Genomic DNA, 19,450 nt, shown 5'->3' with positions numbered 1-19,450 from the left:
AAAAAAAAAAAATTACATTAAAAGCTTCTTTAGGGCCAGCGAGATAGCTCAGCAGACTAAGTGCCTGCTTTTGCAAAGTGCAAGGACCAGGTTTCATCCTACATGCTGTTCTAGCCCCACACCGCAGAGAGTGCTGAGCTGGCAACCAAGTCTGGGCATGGTGATGCTTAACTGTAATTCCAGCGCTGGGGAGGCTGAAAACGAGAATCACTATGAGTCTAAGCTACGTAGTGAGACCCTGTACCAAATACATAAAATTAAATAAGTAAAAGTGATTTTGTTAAACACACATGCTAATAAAATAACCTGAATATAAATCAGTGGTTGAGGGCCAGCCAGATAGCTCAGTGGATTATAGTGCCTGCTTAGGCAGACACAGGGACCAGGGTTCGATCCTTGGGGTGCTATGCTGGCTCCGTCCCTGGGGCACACTGTTGTGCGTCTGTAATCCCAGTGCTTGGGAAGCTGAAAACAGAAGAACCACTACGAGTCCAATCTGTAGTGAGACCTTGTACTAAATACATTAAAAAAAAAAAAAAATCTGTGGTTCAACCACGTTTATGGCTAGATAGGCACATGTTTCAACCAATTCCAAAAAATACTTTCTACATAAAGAGATTAAACAATCTTTCCTGCAAATGTTTTAACAGAAATGCCAGGTGTGGTGGTGTAATTCCAGCACTCAGGAAGCTGAGGCAGGAAGTTGGCCATGAGTTTGAGGCTAGCCTGGGAAACATGAATTCAAGGCCATTCAGATGACAATCCTGCTGGAAAAGATAGGCGGGCAGACTGTACTTCATGAACTCAGATCTAAAGCAGACACATTAAAATTTTTTAATTTGCCAGATAATCTTTTAATGAGAATTATAAAAGACCAAAAACATTTTTTGCAAACTGCCTGTTTTTAAACAAATGATTTTTAATTACAAATATTGTGTATGATGATGATACTTTCTTTTGCAAAACCGATAAATACAGGAACAAATTTTAAACATGTGATTTGTCCAAGATATTTGAAAAGAAAAATAAGAAGCCTGGTTTTTCAGTATTAGGTAACTCAGAATTTATTCCCTAACCTTTCAAAAAGTAAGCCTGAAGGTATCACACAAATGGAAACAGTGACAGAATGAGAAAGAGACTATCATGAGCTGTTTTAAGTAGCTTTTGATAATTCTTCCCAGGGTCCCTTTCAGGGAATCCTATCTTCACAAATAGCCTAATGTAAAAGCTTTCTAGTGAACTGATTAATGAGGAAAGAATGTACTGAACACAAACTTTACCATAAACAATTATGCATATCAAAAGACACTAACTTTAAAAAGGTACAAAAAAGTGAGGAAAACCCTGAATTACAGAAAAGAAAGTAATTTATTTAATGAAAAACTAGAATTAATAAAAATTAGCAAATACACTCACACACTGGGGGTGGGGATGTGGGGAGGGGACACGGGACAGAACCACAGCAGCACTATGTGTTGACTCACAAAGGGGAGAATTGGTGGCCCAGGACCACCCAATGGCTTTCAGTTAAAGGAAAAACAAATGCGCGCCAAAAACAAAAGAAACCCAAAATTTTCAACAATACAATCAATCTACAACAAACACAAAATTCAGTATTATTTTACAATGCTTCCTTTCTTAATACAAAAGATGCCCATCCTGGGTGTATATATATATACTTTTTCAGTGGTTTACTGTTGACTTATTTTTAAATATATTAGTGTTACTACATGCAACTGTTTCCTGTATTTAAAGCCTCTCTTTTATTTACCTTCATGTGTCTAGCTTCCACCTACCAGATAGGCAGATGGGTGCCTCAATCTCTGTGAAACTGAATGCAACAGTTTTAAACACTGGCCCAGAAATATTTGACTGCCTTTTCAACACATGGAAATAGTTACATTGATGCCTAAATTGCCATTTTCTGCAAACAGCTGTGCGATGCTGGTGTCAAAGACTAGGCAGTCACTATTCATAATGGCTGTTGCAATTCCCTCGTGAATAGATCGAGGAGTAGCTTCCCAAGTCAATCGCCGCCTATGACCATTTAGCTCAAGTCGGTAAGCAAAATTTTCAGCTTGCTTGCGTGTTCCTATCAGCTGTACAATTGCAAAGAACTGCTGGTGACCATCATACTTCTCCTGTTTCTCCAAGACCAACATGAAGTGAAAACCAAAACAAGACTGCATCATCACCCAGTCAACAGCTCCAGGAAGGTTAATGTCTGTCGCGAGGAAAACGATGTCCTCCCCTTGCAGGGTGGTAATGGACTTGTGCTGGTGCATCAGGTGAGGCATGACAGCATCCAGAGAGCCTTGCCACTTACAGGAAGCACCAGGGCATGGGCAGGAATAAGGCCTGAACTCACACAGCTCCTCATGGTCTGCTTTCTCTGTGTGTGGCAAAGTTATTTCACATCCAGAAGAGGCATATTTACAAGGGAATAGTACTGAATTGGCCACTTTCTCCATAGCCAAGTTGCGAATGGATCCCAACGGGCCCCGGCAAGTTGGACAACATGTGAGCTTTGGACGACAGTTGCTACAAACAAGATGGCCACTCTGACATTGAAGAATGGGTGGTAACACATAGTCAAAACAGACGGGACACTCAAAAAGACTCGCCAAGTCATTGTTGGATGCAGTTGTGCCGGTCAGTGCAGGCACCCTCTGGGATGGTGGACACTTGGAGGTACCAGTAGGTAATGCTGTAGCAGTCTGACGGCTCATTTCTGTAATAGAAAGTTTTTAAAAAATTAAAGCGGCAGAAGAAATATAATTACAACTGTAAAAATCAGACAAAAATATAAATTACACTGAAAATACATTTTGTAATTAGGTGTTATACATTGGTTAAACCTGTTTTTCAAACTGTCTCAGATATTTAATATCTGCCCCTTCAAAAGTACTATCATCTTTGGATAAACTACACACAATGAGAAATATAAAATAAAGACACTGTATAAGTACTGTAAATATAATCAGATCTGTTTTGATTGGAGACTATTCTCCCTGAGAGTCTCTAACTCTATTTCTTTCCAATACTCAGTCAGCTGCTGAACATTTCAAGGCGTTACAGGTCCTGTGTAGTTCATATGCCAAAGTACCACATCCTGACTGCTGGCAAGGAGTATCTTCTCTAGGTATACACTTTGGGAATGGGGTACAAGGAATAACAGGAAAAGGACCTGCTAGGGCCATCCTTAAAGTTGTTAATCTACTGTTTAGAGAAAGAACCTCACTCTATTCTATTTCCATTCCATTATATAAATCTTGATACATAAGGGAAAAGAAGGAGTCAGAAGGTAGAAGAATAAAGATAAAACCACTACATATATATAGATAAAACCACTATATATATACATATATATATACACACACACACACACACACACACACACAATGTTGATGAATTCCCTGCAAACCTGGGGTTTCCCAGTGCTGCTGAAACAATCATCAAATGGATAAATACCATCACTTATCAGATAAATGTCTTTTAGAAGACATAATCAAGAAACTACTGAGGATGAATCAAATAGAAACAACACAAGCTGTTCCCCCACACACACCAAGAATCTATCTCTGCAGGTAACAAAGATCAATAAGATGATGGTCTAAGAAGACATTGCAGCCCTATTTCTGCAAAAGTGAAGCCCCAAGCTTAAAGTTTACTCTCAATTACAGTCATCATTCTGTTGCAAAGAAGTTAAATGTTTAATAAAGAAAGTAAGTACACTCTGGGTTCCAGATTACTCAAGTGGCTACCAACAGAAACTAAATGGGGGCGGGAGGGGCACAAATTAATTCTGCCACTAAAAGAAAATTCTAATGCTCCAGGAGAAAGAGAAGTGTAATAGTTGTTTTGCATCTGTGAGGCCATAGGGATCAAACCCACATACATCCCTAGAATCCTAACCTAATTTCACCATTACGTGGCTTACACAGATTTAGAAATACAAGATCAACTGGCATTATCTGAAGCTATGTGTAATCCAGGGAATCCTGACAAAAGGACTATGATGGACCTCTCCTGTAATCCCATTTCCCTCCCAGTAAATTCTTTGTACATAGACTTAGTCATCCATTTTATGTCACCTGTAAGACAATGGGCTTATTAGTGTTGCCAAATCACCCTGTCTGTAAACTCAATCTATGCCTATTTCATGTGTCCCGCACAAAAACTGAAAAACGATTCTGTGGGCACAAAACTGTCTAAGTATCTACCTTTCAAATTACTAAACCAAACAGTATTCACATCAAAGGGCAGTACACTCCGTTTATATTTAACATAAAAGAGATTTAAAACACGGCTATCCAATCTCTCGGCCTAGCAACATAAGCCTAACATTTATCAACAGTTCTTGTCTGCATTGTATCTTTATCTGTACAACTTCCAGTTAAAGAGCAAACTGTAATTCCTACTGGAAGCATGAACAAGTGTAGCCAGTATTTCTTGTGAATGAAGGCGTTACAGGATATCAAATGCCAAAACCTTATGGAGCTGAGTTCCAAAGGCGGAACCCAGCTCTAGGCTGAACCGGAAAAGCACAGCAGGCCTTGCAGGAGGAACTTACAGCACAGCCCTGCAGAAGTTCCAGCCTGAGAGAAGTCTGATTTTTTGATTTACTGAGTATAACAGCATACATGAAACCTCACCATCAGCCTCAAAGCTGAAAGCGTTCACTCAGGCCGCAGCCATTCCCCACAGCAGACTCTAGGGTTTGCTGCTTTCAATTCTGTCTTTAGCAGGGTCTTTCCAATCAGTACCTTTTCTCTTCCTTGTCCTAGTCGTCGGTAGACACGTGAGCAAGACTTCCCTCCAGGAGTACAGAGCAGGCACAGCAGGCTTCCCCGTCATGAGAAGTCAGGCAGCTCATGGTGTCCCCACAGCAATCTACACCACAGGACCCTTCTGGCCAGCTCCAGTGCTTAAGTAGTTTCCAGATCCGCGTGCGAGGCCAGGCTCCTTCCATCCACTCCCACCCCAGAATCACCGCCTCACTACAGACTCAGAAAAAAGGCCTTGAACTCCAGCAGACGACCACACCTCCTTGAGCTCAAATTCGCCAGTGTCTCCAAAACTGGGAGCCATAGCTGAGCCTGTCTCGTCAGCCTAAAAAGTTGTCCTGCCCAGCTCCTGCCAACCGGGGGCGGCCAGGTGCCCTGAGCAATCCTTAGCTGGCTCGGATCAGACCCGATAGCGCCCTACGGAGCGGCCACAGCCTGAGTCGTCCGCCACTCCTGTAACTGCGCGTCCCGAGCTGCCGCGCCCAAGGCGGGGCCACCACCGGGGCGGGACCAAAGAGGGGCAGGGCTACAACCAACACTCCGCCTAACGATGGTGGTGTGCCCTCCCTAAATTTAAGTGGAGCCGCGGCTCAGTAGGTCGATTTCTCAACGTTTCAATCTAAAAGCTACACAGAGCTCTTGCTAGCATGGATTACACTGTCCGAATTAATGTGTGAATTCGTGTTTTCACAGCGTAAAAACATTCCACCTAGTTCATCCTACAACCACAGAACCACCACCACCACCTCCTTCTCCCTCCTCCCTCCTCCACTTCTTCCCCTACTGGCAGCCTTTTTAAAACTCCCTTCAGCTAACAAAACACCGTGAGCTTATTAGTAAACACACTTAAGACACAAAAACTCGTATTTCAACCTCCAAACTGGGACTGTATTCTTTTCTCATTCTGGGAAAGCCACCTTAAATAGCCTCGTTAACGTGAAGCAGCTTGTTTTGTTTTTAAACAAGCATAACCCTTGCCCCATAAAGTCCTATGGGCCTCAGCTTTTCCTTGCGTCAGCGGGGCGCATTCAGAATCTAACCTGTCATTACCCTTGTTCAGGAGGCAGCTTCAAACAGCAGCAAGGAGTGGTCCTAAGGAGCCCAGGTGGGGAGGTGCAGATTATCCACTTTTGAGACAAAATTGCAGCTCTCATCACTTTCCCACCTATTAATACTGTGTGCAGTCACCTCAACTTCATTTTAATATTAGGTTATCCAAAACATCTGTGGAAATGGAAATACAACTGAAAACAAACACTGCCACGCAAATGTAAAATAACCATGGCCTGTATTTTTAAAATGTGAATCTATTTTAGATAGGCCTTGGGCACAGAGACTTCAAATACTGCAGGCAGAGAAATTCATCCAAATGCATAAAACAAGTACAGGTGATGGCCTATTATCCACAAGCCACAGTTCACTGTTAAAACCCCCAAGACTATAAAGAAGTCTTCCAGCACAAAACAATGAATCCATACACTAATTGTACAACAAATCAAAACAGTAAAAACACAAGAGTTCTGAAGATATAAACAGGCTCCATCACTTGGTCAGCTGCAAAACTTGGATTTTTCCAGTCTCAAATGGCTTGTCTAGATGGAGATTTATTTAATTCAGGTATAATTCCAGGATAACTTAAGTATTTACTTAAATCCTGAGTTAACTGCCCCACGTCACTGATTGGAGCCCTAAAACTACAGGGCTTGAATACCCTACCCTCTCAAAGATGCCTGAAGCTAATAAAGGTGACGCAACATGTCTGCCAGGGATCAACCACCACTCAACTTTTAGCACAATAGATCTTAACTCCCAATGTGCAAAATATTTATTTATACTGAATTTACAAAGCGGTAAAAATTTCACAAAAATCACTTTCACTAAAATAAGTCTACCAAATCCAAAATTATCTGCCCTACAGCTCAGACCTAGTTTGGTATAAAGTTTAAAAAGATGTTACCTAAACCAAAGCATTTCAGAATCAGCCTTTATTTATTTACGTATTCATTTATTTTTGACATAGGGTCTTGCTGTGTAGTTCAGGCTGGTCTTGAATTCACCATTTAGCCCAGGCTGGCCTCAAACATGTGGCACTACCCTTACCTCAAGTCTCCTGAATGCTGGGATTACAGATGTGTACCACTATACCTGGCTATCTTTGTAATTTTAGACTATTCAACTGTTGCTTTGTAACATTAGCATCCTTACAGTAGAGAAAGATAAATGAACTTTGATTCTCAATTCTGTGTGGCCACATTTGTTGCGTCTTATAAATATCTACAAAATAAAAGTTTTAAATGGGAAATGCAGTCACATAAGAAAAAGGAACACCATTTATTGCAAAGAAAGTTACAAATAACACATGGGCAAATCAGGAAGACTATACACAAGGCAGGACAGGAAAAAGGGAAAGGGATAAAGAAAAACGACCAAGAAATTGTTATTTGTGACAGGATACTCATGACTTTGAGCTATATTTCCTTTAAAAGAGACAAAGGAAAAATCACTATAAGCTAAGGGCTGAGATGCAGCTCAATAGTATAGCATGGGCTTATGGTACACGCAAAACCCTGGGTTCAAGCTCCTGTATTCCTCCCTCCCCCAGAAAAAGAAAAAACTTATTAGTGTGACCTGTAAAAACAGTTAAAAAAAAAAAAAAATTTGCATATACTAAAAAATAAAAGATGTAAATACTGCAACCCCTTCTTTACTTCCCCAAAATTAATTTTAAAAATTACAAAATATGTAAAACTAAAGTTACAGGGCTGATGGTGTGTTCAGTATTAATAGCATGTGCCTAACACGTGGCAAGAACCTCAATTTATGGCCAGCCAGACAGCTCAACAGACTAAGGCGCCTGCTTAGGCAGAATGCAGTGGCCGGGTTTTAATCCCCGGCATGCCACACCGGCCCCATCCCCAGGTCACACTGAGACAGTGATTGAAACTGGGCGTGGTGGCACACGCCTATAATCCCAGCACTTGGGAAGCTAAAAACAGTAGATCACTACAAGTCTGAGCTACATAGTGAGACCCTGAAGACCCTGAACTAAATACATTTTTTAAAAAAAGAAACACCTGTATTTCATAGAGGGGAGTAATCAATAAAATTACAACTATCAAAAAAAATTACACTAGGCTGAGTGAGACCTTAACCAGGTGACAAAGGTTGGACTGAAAACCCAGCCAGTGTCTACCAGGGAGCTGGTGGGAAAGCCTCCACAGAGTTGAGGCCAAGTGCCCCCTAAGCAGTACATTAGGGGAAAACAGGTTTTTTTGTACCATACAAGCAAGGTACAAATAACTATATAACAACAAACCAAACGGTAAGGAAGTAGTACAAGTAATGCCACAATCCAGGCAATATGGGGGTGACTGATGATGCCACAAAAGCAACCTTGAGGATACAACTGAGTCAGAAGTCATGCTGAATGAAGCAGTAGAGAACTGGCTACGTGAAGACCAGAAAGCCCAGGGATGCTCTTTGCTTGCTCTAGTTCTTCAAATGAGACAACAATACAATGAAAATGACTGGGCACTGTAACCAAGGGTGACTAAAATTACCTAAGAAACAGAGCAATGTGATCAAGTTCTTAAGAAGGTGAAGGATTTTCAATTTTTAAAACTCAGAGGGACTAGACTATGCTAGAAGAGCAACCTCCCCCACAGTAAAAACAGCAAAGACAGACTATGTGTAGATTAGGCTAAGAGTTTTGGTCAGAGTTTTCCATTTTCTCTACAAAGGAGAAAATGTATCTGCGAGGTGGGCATAAGCAAGGAAATGAAAATACTGTAGGTTTAAGGGATCCTTCTAAACACTAAGCCCTGCCAATTATTTGTTTCATAAACTGGATGGGACATGTCAATAGGACCCCGAGGACAGAATCAAACGTAAATTATTTTAGATCCCCAAAGCCACCTACCACCCCCTTTAAGTCAAAAGAGAAATGATTTATCACTACTCTACTACATTCTCCAACCTCAGTACATACTAGTATTCCAAAATCTCAAAATGGCTAAACATAAGGGGCAGTATAAAGTGCTGACAAGCACATGGAACCCTCAACTCATACATGGCTGGCACAAATGTAAAGTGACACAATCACATTGTCATCAGGCAATGAGTTCCACCAGTTAGCAAAGCTTTTACATGTTCTACTTCTATTTTACTAGCTATTCTCCTTATTTTTAGTACACACTAAATGTACAACATCAAGAATGACAGTACTAACATTCCTCCAAAATGATTAAGGCCGTTTTACATGCCAATAGTCCCCCCTTACCCACAAGTGATATGTTCTTACATTTCACAAACCAGGAAATCCCTGAAATTGCAGATACTAGTCAATCCTAAACATAACTATGTTTTCTATACACACATAAGTACAATTAAATTTAATTTATAATTTAGGCATAGTACCATATCTTACAACTGCTTTAAGACCTTTCACCAGGTCTCACTGCACACATAATCCTGGCCTCTAGCAGGAGCAAGACAATCCCAAATTCCAGCCCAAGCTGGGCAACTTTGCAAGACCCTGCCACAAAAAGTACTGTGGGTGCAACAGACTAAGCACCTGCTTTGGCAAGCACAGGGACCAGGGTTTAATCCCCAGGTTCTGTATGTTACAGTGGCCCTACCCCCGGGGCTAGCTAAACCCGCAACCAAATCTGGGCATGGTGGTGCATGCCTGTAATCCCAGTGCTAGGGAGGCTGAAAACAGGAGGATCACTACGAGTCCCAGCTGTGTAGTGAGACTCTGTACTAAATACATTTTTTTAAAAAGTACTGTGGATATAGTTCAGCATAAAGGCTCTGGGTTCAATCTCGGTACCACTGAAGAAAGTTTCACTTTATGGCCTTTGAGTTATCTGACCTGCTATAAGTTATATTCTTGTACTTTCGAGTGACTGTTAAGTTACACAAAGGTTACTAGAACACAGCACTGTAATAATAGGGCAATCTATCTGATCACATGCATCTGATAACTGAGTCAGTTACTGACTAATGAGCAGGTAACACACGTACAAGGTACACACATCAGACAAGGATGACTCAGGACCCAAGCAATGGCAAGAAACTTTTCATCAGGTACTATTTAAAATTTATGAACTATTTCTAAAAATTTCCATTTAATATTTTTAGACCACAGTTGACAGGTAACTAAAACTTCAGAAATCAAAACCACAGGCAAGAAAGAACTACTATAAATATAATTTTCCTCTTCCTACCTGCCAGGCCATTTTCTAGTACAATTGTAAAATCAAGACAATTTTCAGAGTATCTAAATTCTTGAGTGGTTACTTAAGGTTAGTGTTCTAGTCACCACTTCTCCCTTAAAACTACGTAAAATGTATGTAAGAATTCTTCTATTTAGTCAAACAGATGAAAAACTCACTACCATTTTCATTCTTACTGTTTTTAGGTCATCTTCCTCCCAGCTGGCAAACTGCTTATAGAACACTTTAGAAGAATTTTTCATTAGATCAAAGTATACATTTCGCTTCTGTGATACATAATGGTCAACTTGTAATACATACCCAGCTGAACTAAATCAGTGTGGTTCTAGATGTGGAAGGCCCATCTAAGCACTGCTGTCAACAGCATAAAGGGAGAACTGAAGAAGAAAACCGTGTGCTGTTGATTCTCCGGGAGAAGCTTGTTATACTGGCTTTCCTGATACGAAATCTTCAGAGAACTTGGGTTCCTGTGGTCACTGGAGATGGCTACATTTCTTTTCAGGGGAGCTCTGGTCCTTAACTTGAAGTTCCTGACTCCAGTGCAGGTCCCTCAGACTGCTGGCAGAAATCCTTCACCCCACTGGCACAGACTTTCTAGCTTCTATCACTGGCCTTGGGCCTTCCCAGGCCATATCCTTGATTCAGACTTGAATGAGACATTTTCATGGACCCTAAGTCTCCAACTGGACTCACAGGGGACACTGCTGCGGAAGGCAGGTCCTCAGTCGGATCTTTTGAATCTCTATTGCATGGAGAGACCTCTTGTGCTCTTCTGCATTTAACTTTTTGGGTGAATATGATAAAATAATCCTATAAAATGTGTCCTATATTAAATGTATTCCCTTGCAAACCCTGACTACAACAGCATCCCTAAATCTGAAATGCTTGGAAACCTAAAAATTTTTTAAGTACTGACACTTTAGATTTTGGGTCTGGGTATGGTTGCACATGCCTGAATCCCAACATTTGGGAGGCTGAGGCAAGAGAACTGCCAGAGTTCGAGGCCAGCATGAACTACATAGCAAGACTCTATCTTAAAAAACTCAAAGTAAAACAAAAAATTTGGATTATGGAACATTTCTTGACTACTGGATTTAAAATGTTTAACCAGTGAATATTTAAAAATCTGAGAAAAAAATCTGAAATACTTCTGGACTCAAGCATTTTGAATAAGGAATAATTAACCTGTATGTGTCTTCTTCAGACTTGCCAAACAGATTAGTCTCTTCAATCCAAAGGTTTAAATATTTCACCAATCCAAAAGTTTAACTATTCAATCCAAAGGAATAAATATTTCTTTAAATATTTCAAAGAAAAGCTTGAAATCAAGACATATAGCCTTAGGAAACAACACTGTACTCCCTGACTCTGGTATAAAATTTTCACCCTCAAGAGGAAAGAAGGAAAGAAAAAGAAATGATAAGAAGGAAAAAATGGAAACAAAGCTTTTGTAAATAAGGACTAAACAGAAGGTGGGGGATGAAGAAAAAAAAATCAAGATAGAATTATGTACAGGTACAACTTTACTAAGATGAACTTACACCTAAAATGTACTGATAAATTTATTTCTTTTTCAATGTATTTACGGCAGGGTCTACAGGGTCTCACTACACACTACACAGACTGGACTCGTAGAAGTTTGTTTTTTGGGTTTTTTTTTTTTTTTAAATAGCACTTTAGGACAAAACTCAGTGGCAGAGCACTTCACTAGAATGTACAGGGGGCCCTGGGTTCAACCCTCAGTACTTCAAATAAATTTTTGAAACGGCTTCACTATGCAGTTCAGGCTAGCCTTGAACTTACTTTGTAGCCCAAACTGGCCTTAAAGTCAAAGCAACCCTCCTACCTCAGCCTCCCAGTGCTGGGATTACAAGTGTGTGCCACCAAACCCATTCTAAACAATATTTTGAAAGTAAACTATTTTATCACCACAAAGTTAATTTTTAAAACTTGATATATTTACATATCAATTAAGTTCTCAAAGTATTTCTTTTGTTAGGGGCCAGGGATACAGCTCAGTGGCATGGTACCTGCCTGGCAAGTGCAAGGTCCTGAGTTTGATTCCCAGTACCAAAAAAAAAGGAAAGGGGCTGGGGAGATGGTTCAGTAGAATAAGGGCTTTCCTGGCAAGCGCAAGGGCCTTGAGTTCAATTGCCAGTTCTGGAAAAAAAAAAAAAAAAGGAAAAAAAACTTCTTATGTTTGTGAAGGCTCAACCAATTTTTAGATAGTAATTTCATTTTATAGAACATACCTTGAGAATGTAGCTGCATATATTGATTTGGTAAGAATTAGAAACTAAAGGGCTGGTGAGATAGCTCTGCAGACTAAGCACCTGCTTAGGCAAGCGCAGGGATCAGGGTTTGATCCCCACGATGGCCCAGTCCTGGGCGCATTGAGCCAGCCACCGAGTCCTATAATCCCAGGGCTGGGGAGGCTGAAAACAAGAGGATCACTACGAATCTGAACTATGTAGTGAGACCCTGTGCCAAACACATTTAAAAAAAAAAAAAAAGAATTCTAGGGGCTAGGGATACAGCTCAGTGGCATGCTACCTGCCTGGCAAGTGCAAGGTCCTGAGTTTGATTCCCAGTACCAAAAAAATAAAAAAAGAAAGGGGCTTGGGAGATGGCTCAGTAGAGTAAGGGCTTTCCTGGCAAGCGCAAGGGCCTGAGTTCAATAACCGATTTGAAGCTGAATCCAAATGTAGCTCTTCATGACTCCATTTGTATTAGGCAAAATTATAATTCTAAATCTCAAGTTTCTCACTTGTGAAATAATAAAACTACCACCACCAATAGCTTTTATGGACACTAAATGGTATCAAGTACATGGGAATATTCAGTGCAACTGTAACTCAAAACACCACTGAATCACTGAGCAAGAACACTTGAGCTATCCACAACAGGCTTTTACAGAAAACTGGATGGGTTGGTTGGTTGGTTGGTTGGTTGGTGTGTAGTACTACAGGTTGAATCCAAGGCCTCTGCACAGAGCTACACCCCCACTTCTTTCTGTTTTTCTTTTGAGATATAGTCTCCAAGCCACTGAAATGCCAAGTGAGACTTGAACTCGGAGATCATACTAGCACAATGTATTGTGTCCAGGGATTAGAGGCTTACACTTAAAACTGTAATTTCAATCCACTGTGAAAAAAATAGATCCTACACTTTATGATAATCTCAATCTGAGACTGCTTCTGAAAACTGCTAAAAATCAGTGCAGTGATGATAAAACTTTCATAGCTTTCAATGATAACTGCTGGTTGTGGTACATGTGCCATGGGTTCACTACCACTATCGTAAGATATGCTGTGAAAGCAGCTTCATTAACTGGGTACCTGAGACCAGCAACACTCTTTACCACCAACTTCATACAAACTAAACTTCACAAAGTAGCCAGCTGTAGTGTACACACCTGTAATCCCTGCATTCTTGAGAAAGAGGTAGAAGAGCTGGTGTATGTTCTAGGCCAGCATGAACTACATAGTAAGACCTCCATCTCTCAAAAAAAAAGCCCTCATTTGAAATTTTCTCTTTATTTTACAAATAAAGTAACTAAAGATCAGAAATATTTTAAGTCAGAGCCAAGTTGTCCCATTTGTCTATAAATCTCATTTTTTAAAGTGACCCTAAAATCAAAATGCTTTTTTTTTACACAGTTTCAATTTTTCTTCAAAAGGAGTTGTGTACAGGGGGGTTAAATGTTTTATAGAAAAAAAAAAAACTGCGTTAGAACCAATTTATTCATCATCGTCCTCTTCATCCTCCTCATCCTGTTTTCTTCCTCCTCTTCATCCTCATCTTTCTCATTCTCTTCTTCCTTCTTTTTCTTGCTTTTTTTCAGCCTTAATTACTCCCTTTTTTGCTCCTAGCCCAGTAGGCAGTGATGTCCTTTCCATACTTTTCCTTCAGCTTAGCAGCCTTCTTCTCATATGGCTGCTGGTCATCTGCTGCAGTATTATTTCACATTTCTCCAAGTTTCTTTGCAACATCACTAATGGAAAGGCCAGAAAGTTCTCCTTTGATTTTTGAGTGATACTCAGAACAGAAGAAGGCAGAAGGAGGTCTCTTGGAAGCACTGAGACCCTTGAACTTTTTTGTTTCTCCTTTAGGAGGAACATAAGTTTTCACTTCTCTTTCATAACGAGCCTTGTCCGCTTTTGCCAGGTCTTCAAATTTTCCTTTTTCTTTAGCAGACATGGTCTTCTACCTCTCTGAGCACCTCTTAGAAAACTCTTGAGAAGGTAACGGAAGCACCTGGATGCTGCTTCTTGTGCTCCTCTTGGCAAGTTTGCACAAAGAATGCATATGATGACATCTTGCTCTCTGCTTCTTAGGATCTCCTTTGCCCATGTTGTTTTCCTCAGTGAGGTACAGAGTAACCCAGTGTCCATCTGGCTCTCACTTGTTCCGGTGCTGTCTCTATGGAACTCAATGTACTGCGATGGCTATATAGATATATCTATATACATAGATATATATATATATCTTTGGGTTTTGTTTTTTGTTGTTTTTGTTTGTTTTTTTTTTTTGTTGTTGTTGTTGTTGTTGAGACAGGGTCTTGCTATGTAGTGCCGGCTGGCCTCAAACTCATAGCAGTCCTCCTGCTTCAGCCTCCCCAAGTGCTAGGATTACAGGTATGCACCACCACACCTGGTTCATACTCTTACTCTGGTATAGGACATTTAACTTAGCATTACACACATCTTTACCAAAAAGGGAAGACCAGAGGAATAAGAGGACAGAAGCAGATGGATGACCAAACAGGTTTTCATAATCTTTCTATTTCATACCACATACTAGTAAATGTTCCGCAATTTATTTATTTTTTTAATATATTTAGTACAGGATCTACAGGGTCACACTACACAGATTGGACTCATAGGGATCCTGTTTTCAACCTCCCAAGCACTGGGATTAAAAGCTTGCGCCACCATGCCCAGTCTCAATCTCTGTCTCAGTACGCCCCCAGGGTGGGGCCAGCACAGCATGCTGGGAATCAAACCCCAGTCACTGCATCTGCCTAAGTAGGCACTTTAATCCACTAAACTATCTGGCCAGCTCAGTTCTGTACATAATTTAAAATTTTGGAGGCAACACTTTAAATTACTGAAACTACTGTATGTCAGTCATGATTACAACACAATATAATCAGACTGCAATATAATCAGCATCCAAACACTGTAAAATGTGTGTCCACGCTTGAATATAAATGTTTAGTGTTCTGATTATATTTCAGTCTCTCAAAATATAAAACTATCAAACATTTCTGCATATGATTATTCCTCTAACTTATCTGGCATTAGGCTATCTATGTAAACCTTACTTACAAAATACACTGTACCTAGTGCTACCGAGTAATGCAGGACCCACACAACTCTGCATTCCATCCGACAAGTATGATAGATACACACTAGCACACAGAGAACATGACCATAAACTGAGGACAAAAATTCTCCAGCAAATTAAACACAGCACTCACCTTGTAGTTAGTGACACTAACTCTAAGCACACAACAGCATATTGCTTCAGAGACAGAAGTAAAGAAAGAGTAAAAACACTTAATATACACATATCAGAGAAGCTAAGACACTGTAAGAATGACAGTTCTTTGCTAGTAAAACAGAAGAAAAGCAACAGAATTATGGGGAAAAAATGACTTTTTTTTTTTTTTTTTTGTATTTAGGGAAGGGTCTAGAGTGTTCAGAGTCTCACTACTAGATCTGACTCATAGTGATCTACCTGTTTACAGCCTTCCATGACCTGGGATTACAGGCACATGCCACCACACCCAGTCTCAACTGCCATCTCAGCGCGTCTGGGTGCAGGGCCAGCATGGCAGGCCTGAGGATCGAACCCTCAGCCCCTGCACCTGCTTGCAGGCACTTTAATATGCTGAGCTATTTGGCTGGCTCTGAAAAAAATGACATTTAAAAGCTCATGGACCTTATTAAAATTAAACTGTATTAGCTGAAATAGTGAGACTATCTCATATTACATCTGAAACTCTAACCAAATCATCTTAGTTATTTCAACTAAGAATACAAAGCACACAAATTAACAATCTACTATTAAATTAGTATATAACCAGCCAAGCATGATGACTCATGCCTGTAATCCCAGCACTTAGGAGGCTGAGGCAAGAGGATCAGTGTGAGTTCAAGGCCAGTTTGGCCTACTGTAGGGAAACACTCAAACTGCTTCAAAGCTCAGGAGCATCAAAACACCTGAGGACATGACCCCACTTGTCTAATGCAGGTGCACAGCGGGATACAGTTATGTAACTTATGACTTAGCACAGTAAACACACACATGCTGATTAACATACTATGTAAGAATGTAAACATGAGATAACAGCCTGTATAAGAATTATACACTAAAGATATGGGTGGCTCTCACTCTGGTGCTCTGCGCTATGCTATCTGCTGTGGGTGCTGATGTCTTGCACATGTGTTCTTTAACCTTGGGGCCTCACCTGAGAAAATCACCCTTTGGCCCCCTGAACAGGCCCACAAATGGCAGTCAGCAAGGCACTGAGGTGAGTGGTTCCATGGAGGCTGTGGCAACAGTGCTAGAAGGCAAGGGAGAACCCTGGGGAATGGCTGATAAACAACCAGCCATGCAACAGCCTGGAAGATCCTAGAGGAGTGGGAAACAATCTGTTTGGAGACCAGGAATCTCTTGCAAGCCTTAGAAGTGACAGAAAAATTCTTCACCCTCACAGTGGAATAGTAGGGCAGGTGGCTTGGGTGTTCACTCTCTTCTGCTGAGTAAATCAAGAGGTGGGTGTCCTTGTCTGGCAAGTAGACCAGTTGCAGCAGATAAAAGAGGACCTTGAGCAATGGCTGGCTGCTGTGGCGATCATATGAGGCATGGCAAACATTGCCTCTTCAAGAAATGTCTCCAGAAGCATGTCTTCATGTGTGAGGGGAAAAAAACCCTTGGGGAAAATCTAGTTTTTCATAAGCCAGTAGAGTCTCACTATCTCCACTCCTGTAAAAAGTGGAGCTGAAGGAAGCCCTTAACCCAGGGAGGACTGAGAGATCCATCTAGCCGTACCCAGCACACAATGTGCACAACTGACACAGCTATGGAGCTGCAGGAACTGGCAAAATAATTAAAACAGAAGGTGGGTAAAACAGTGCTTCCATGGTTGCTATTGCTGTGCAATGACAGGGCTGATAACACACAGTTAAACCCACAGGAGATGTCCCAAATAGCCAGCATAGCCCGCACCACCTCTATGAGACGGGTTCTGCAGGATGTACAGGGGACAGACCCAGAAGCAGGTAATCAGGCTATGATTAATTGGCTGGTAGCAGATGCTCGCCTAGTATGAGAGAATCTAGGTGACCTGCTGAAGAGAGTCGCTATCTAGACTGGATAACGATGCTACATGAAATGTGCATGCAGCAGCACCATAATCCAGATGAGAAAATGCTGATGCAAGAAGGACATAATCCTAGAGAACAGGCCATCTGCCATGTTTGGGTCAACAGTAGCTCTTTCAGCCTCTTTTACAGATCACCTGGTCCACGAAGTTGTGGATGCCTTGGTCAGGCTAGGAAATGTGGAAGTGAAGCAACACAGTAAGGCAAGATTTTTACAAACTGTACTGACAAAGAAGAAAAAGGGGGGAGGGAGCTAGGCAAACAGGGCTGTCCCTGCAAGGTCAATCTGTGGGGCCCTTGAAGGTCCAGGGCCCCTAAAAGTCCATGGGCTCCAGGTCTGAATGGACCTGCTGGCTGCCAGCCTAGCCACAGATAAGTTAGCTTGGCAGCCTTCGGATGTGTTGCTGACTCTGTGGAAGCAGTTATGCTCTGAGCAGCAATACTGGCCAGGGCCAGATGGCCTACACAGTCTTGACGATCCAGGAAGAAGTGACACTCATCTCCTTTACTGATTAGGAGACAGACCAAGGTACCTGGGTCATGGGGGCGTCCCAGGAGACCAGAGGCCACATAAGGAAAACTATTTACTAGTCCCCAAAAGATGTATAGCATGTTCTAGCACTGGTGGGTATCAGAGCCAAGTCAACACTAATGTACAGCAACCCAAACCATTTTACAGGACCTATTTACTGCACATATAGAAGGGCATGGAAGTCACTATAACACAGTCTGGGAGGCCCGTATGACACTAGTTATCAGGTACTTGTCCTCACATCTGTATGATGTTTATGTTGCCTCAGTTGCTAAATGTATACTGGGGGTGGATAAACTGTTGCTCAGCTGGACACTACATGCAGAATTTTGGTTTCAAATTAATGTGTTTAAATCAACATTCAGAGGCCAATCACACCACACATAGCTGACTCCCAAAAGCCATGTGAGTCATGTGCATTAAGTAGTATTGGCTACCTGGAAGCCATGAGATGGGACAGACTGCCTTGAAATTGGAAAAAGCAGCAGTGATACTCCCTGCACACAGCCCTTCAGAATTGGTGCAGAAGCCAGAGGGATCATGGGGAATGACAGTGAAGTCTTACCCTGATGTTGGCAGTCAGGAACAATTTGCCTTCACTTGGGAGGGCAGACAATGGACCTTTTAGATGTTGCCACAGAGCTATTTGCATAGCTCACCTTTGTGTCATGACCTGGTGGCTCAGAACCTGGCCAGCTGGACCAAGCCACACTGTGTCACTATTTTGTATTGATGATATTATGTTAATCTCTGATTACCTTGCAGATTTAAAAGCTATTGTGTACAATGCAAAGGAAGCTTTTGCTAACCTGGTAGTGGGGCCACAGGCAAAGACAAGGTCCAAGAAAGTGGCTTGTCTATCAAATTCTTAGGTGTTATATGGTCAGGTAAGAACAGAACCACAACAATAGGCCAATTACAGGCATATGTGAGCTTGCTAGGTTTTTGGAGGATGTACCGCAGCTAACTACCCTACTGTGTGCCCTTTATACCAGATAACCAAATGGGGCACAAATAGGGCTAGACAGACACAGCAAAAGCTGCTTGCTGGGCAGACACAGTAGAAGCAGCTTTTTAGGACTCAAAAAGGACCACTGCACAGGTGCAAAGCCCTTAAGAGTCACTGATCTTATCTTGCCATTTATCTTAACCATCAATATGGATGACAATAATTTGGCTTAGGCCTATAGCAAAAACTGGGCAATGGAAGCACCCTGTTGGGTTTTGGCCACAGCTGCAGAAGGAAAACAAAAGCTGGTATACCCTGATTAAGAAATAGCAGTACTGCATGCCTGTGAGGAATCACAGGACAGATGGCTGGGTATGGATGTGGACAGCTCATCAAGAATGGAGTGGCACAGGCTCCCACTCTCACACACTGGGAGACATACCTCCAATAGCAGCCTCTTTCTCTGCTAGCCCACTGACAGCCAAAATGACAAGTTTTGGGACCTGTCCAGGAGGATGGACTACAGGACTTGACCCTTAGTCCCTACATAGAAA

At 41.5% G+C, this 19,450-nt stretch overlaps 1 protein-coding gene across 2 annotated transcripts in view; it reads right to left on the bottom strand.

The window, feature by feature from the left end:
• Positions 1-849: 849 nt before the first annotated feature.
• Positions 850-19,450, bottom strand: part of Siah1 (siah E3 ubiquitin protein ligase 1) — a 32,254-nt gene continuing 13,653 nt past the window's right edge. Inside the window, exons 1-2 of one of the 2 annotated variants that reach the window (XM_004629186.2) lie at positions 4,767-5,270; positions 850-2,731 (exon numbers count right to left, since the gene is read on the bottom strand). In XM_004629186.2, coding sequence (XP_004629243.1) covers positions 1,881-2,731; positions 4,767-4,857 — 942 coding nt within the window. In that variant the 5' untranslated portion in view covers positions 4,858-5,270 and the 3' untranslated portion in view covers positions 850-1,880. Of the gene's footprint in view, positions 2,732-4,766; positions 5,271-19,450 lie in introns of those variants that run through there. The other variant, XM_023713033.1, reaches the window with a different exon arrangement.

Source organism: Octodon degus, unplaced genomic scaffold, assembly GCF_000260255.1.
Source record: "Octodon degus isolate 3935 unplaced genomic scaffold, OctDeg1.0 scaffold00028, whole genome shotgun sequence".
Lineage (NCBI taxonomy): Eukaryota > Metazoa > Chordata > Mammalia > Rodentia > Octodontidae > Octodon > Octodon degus.
The sequence above is the reverse complement of the archived record's forward strand: the minus strand, read 5'-3'. Positions and strand labels throughout refer to the sequence as shown.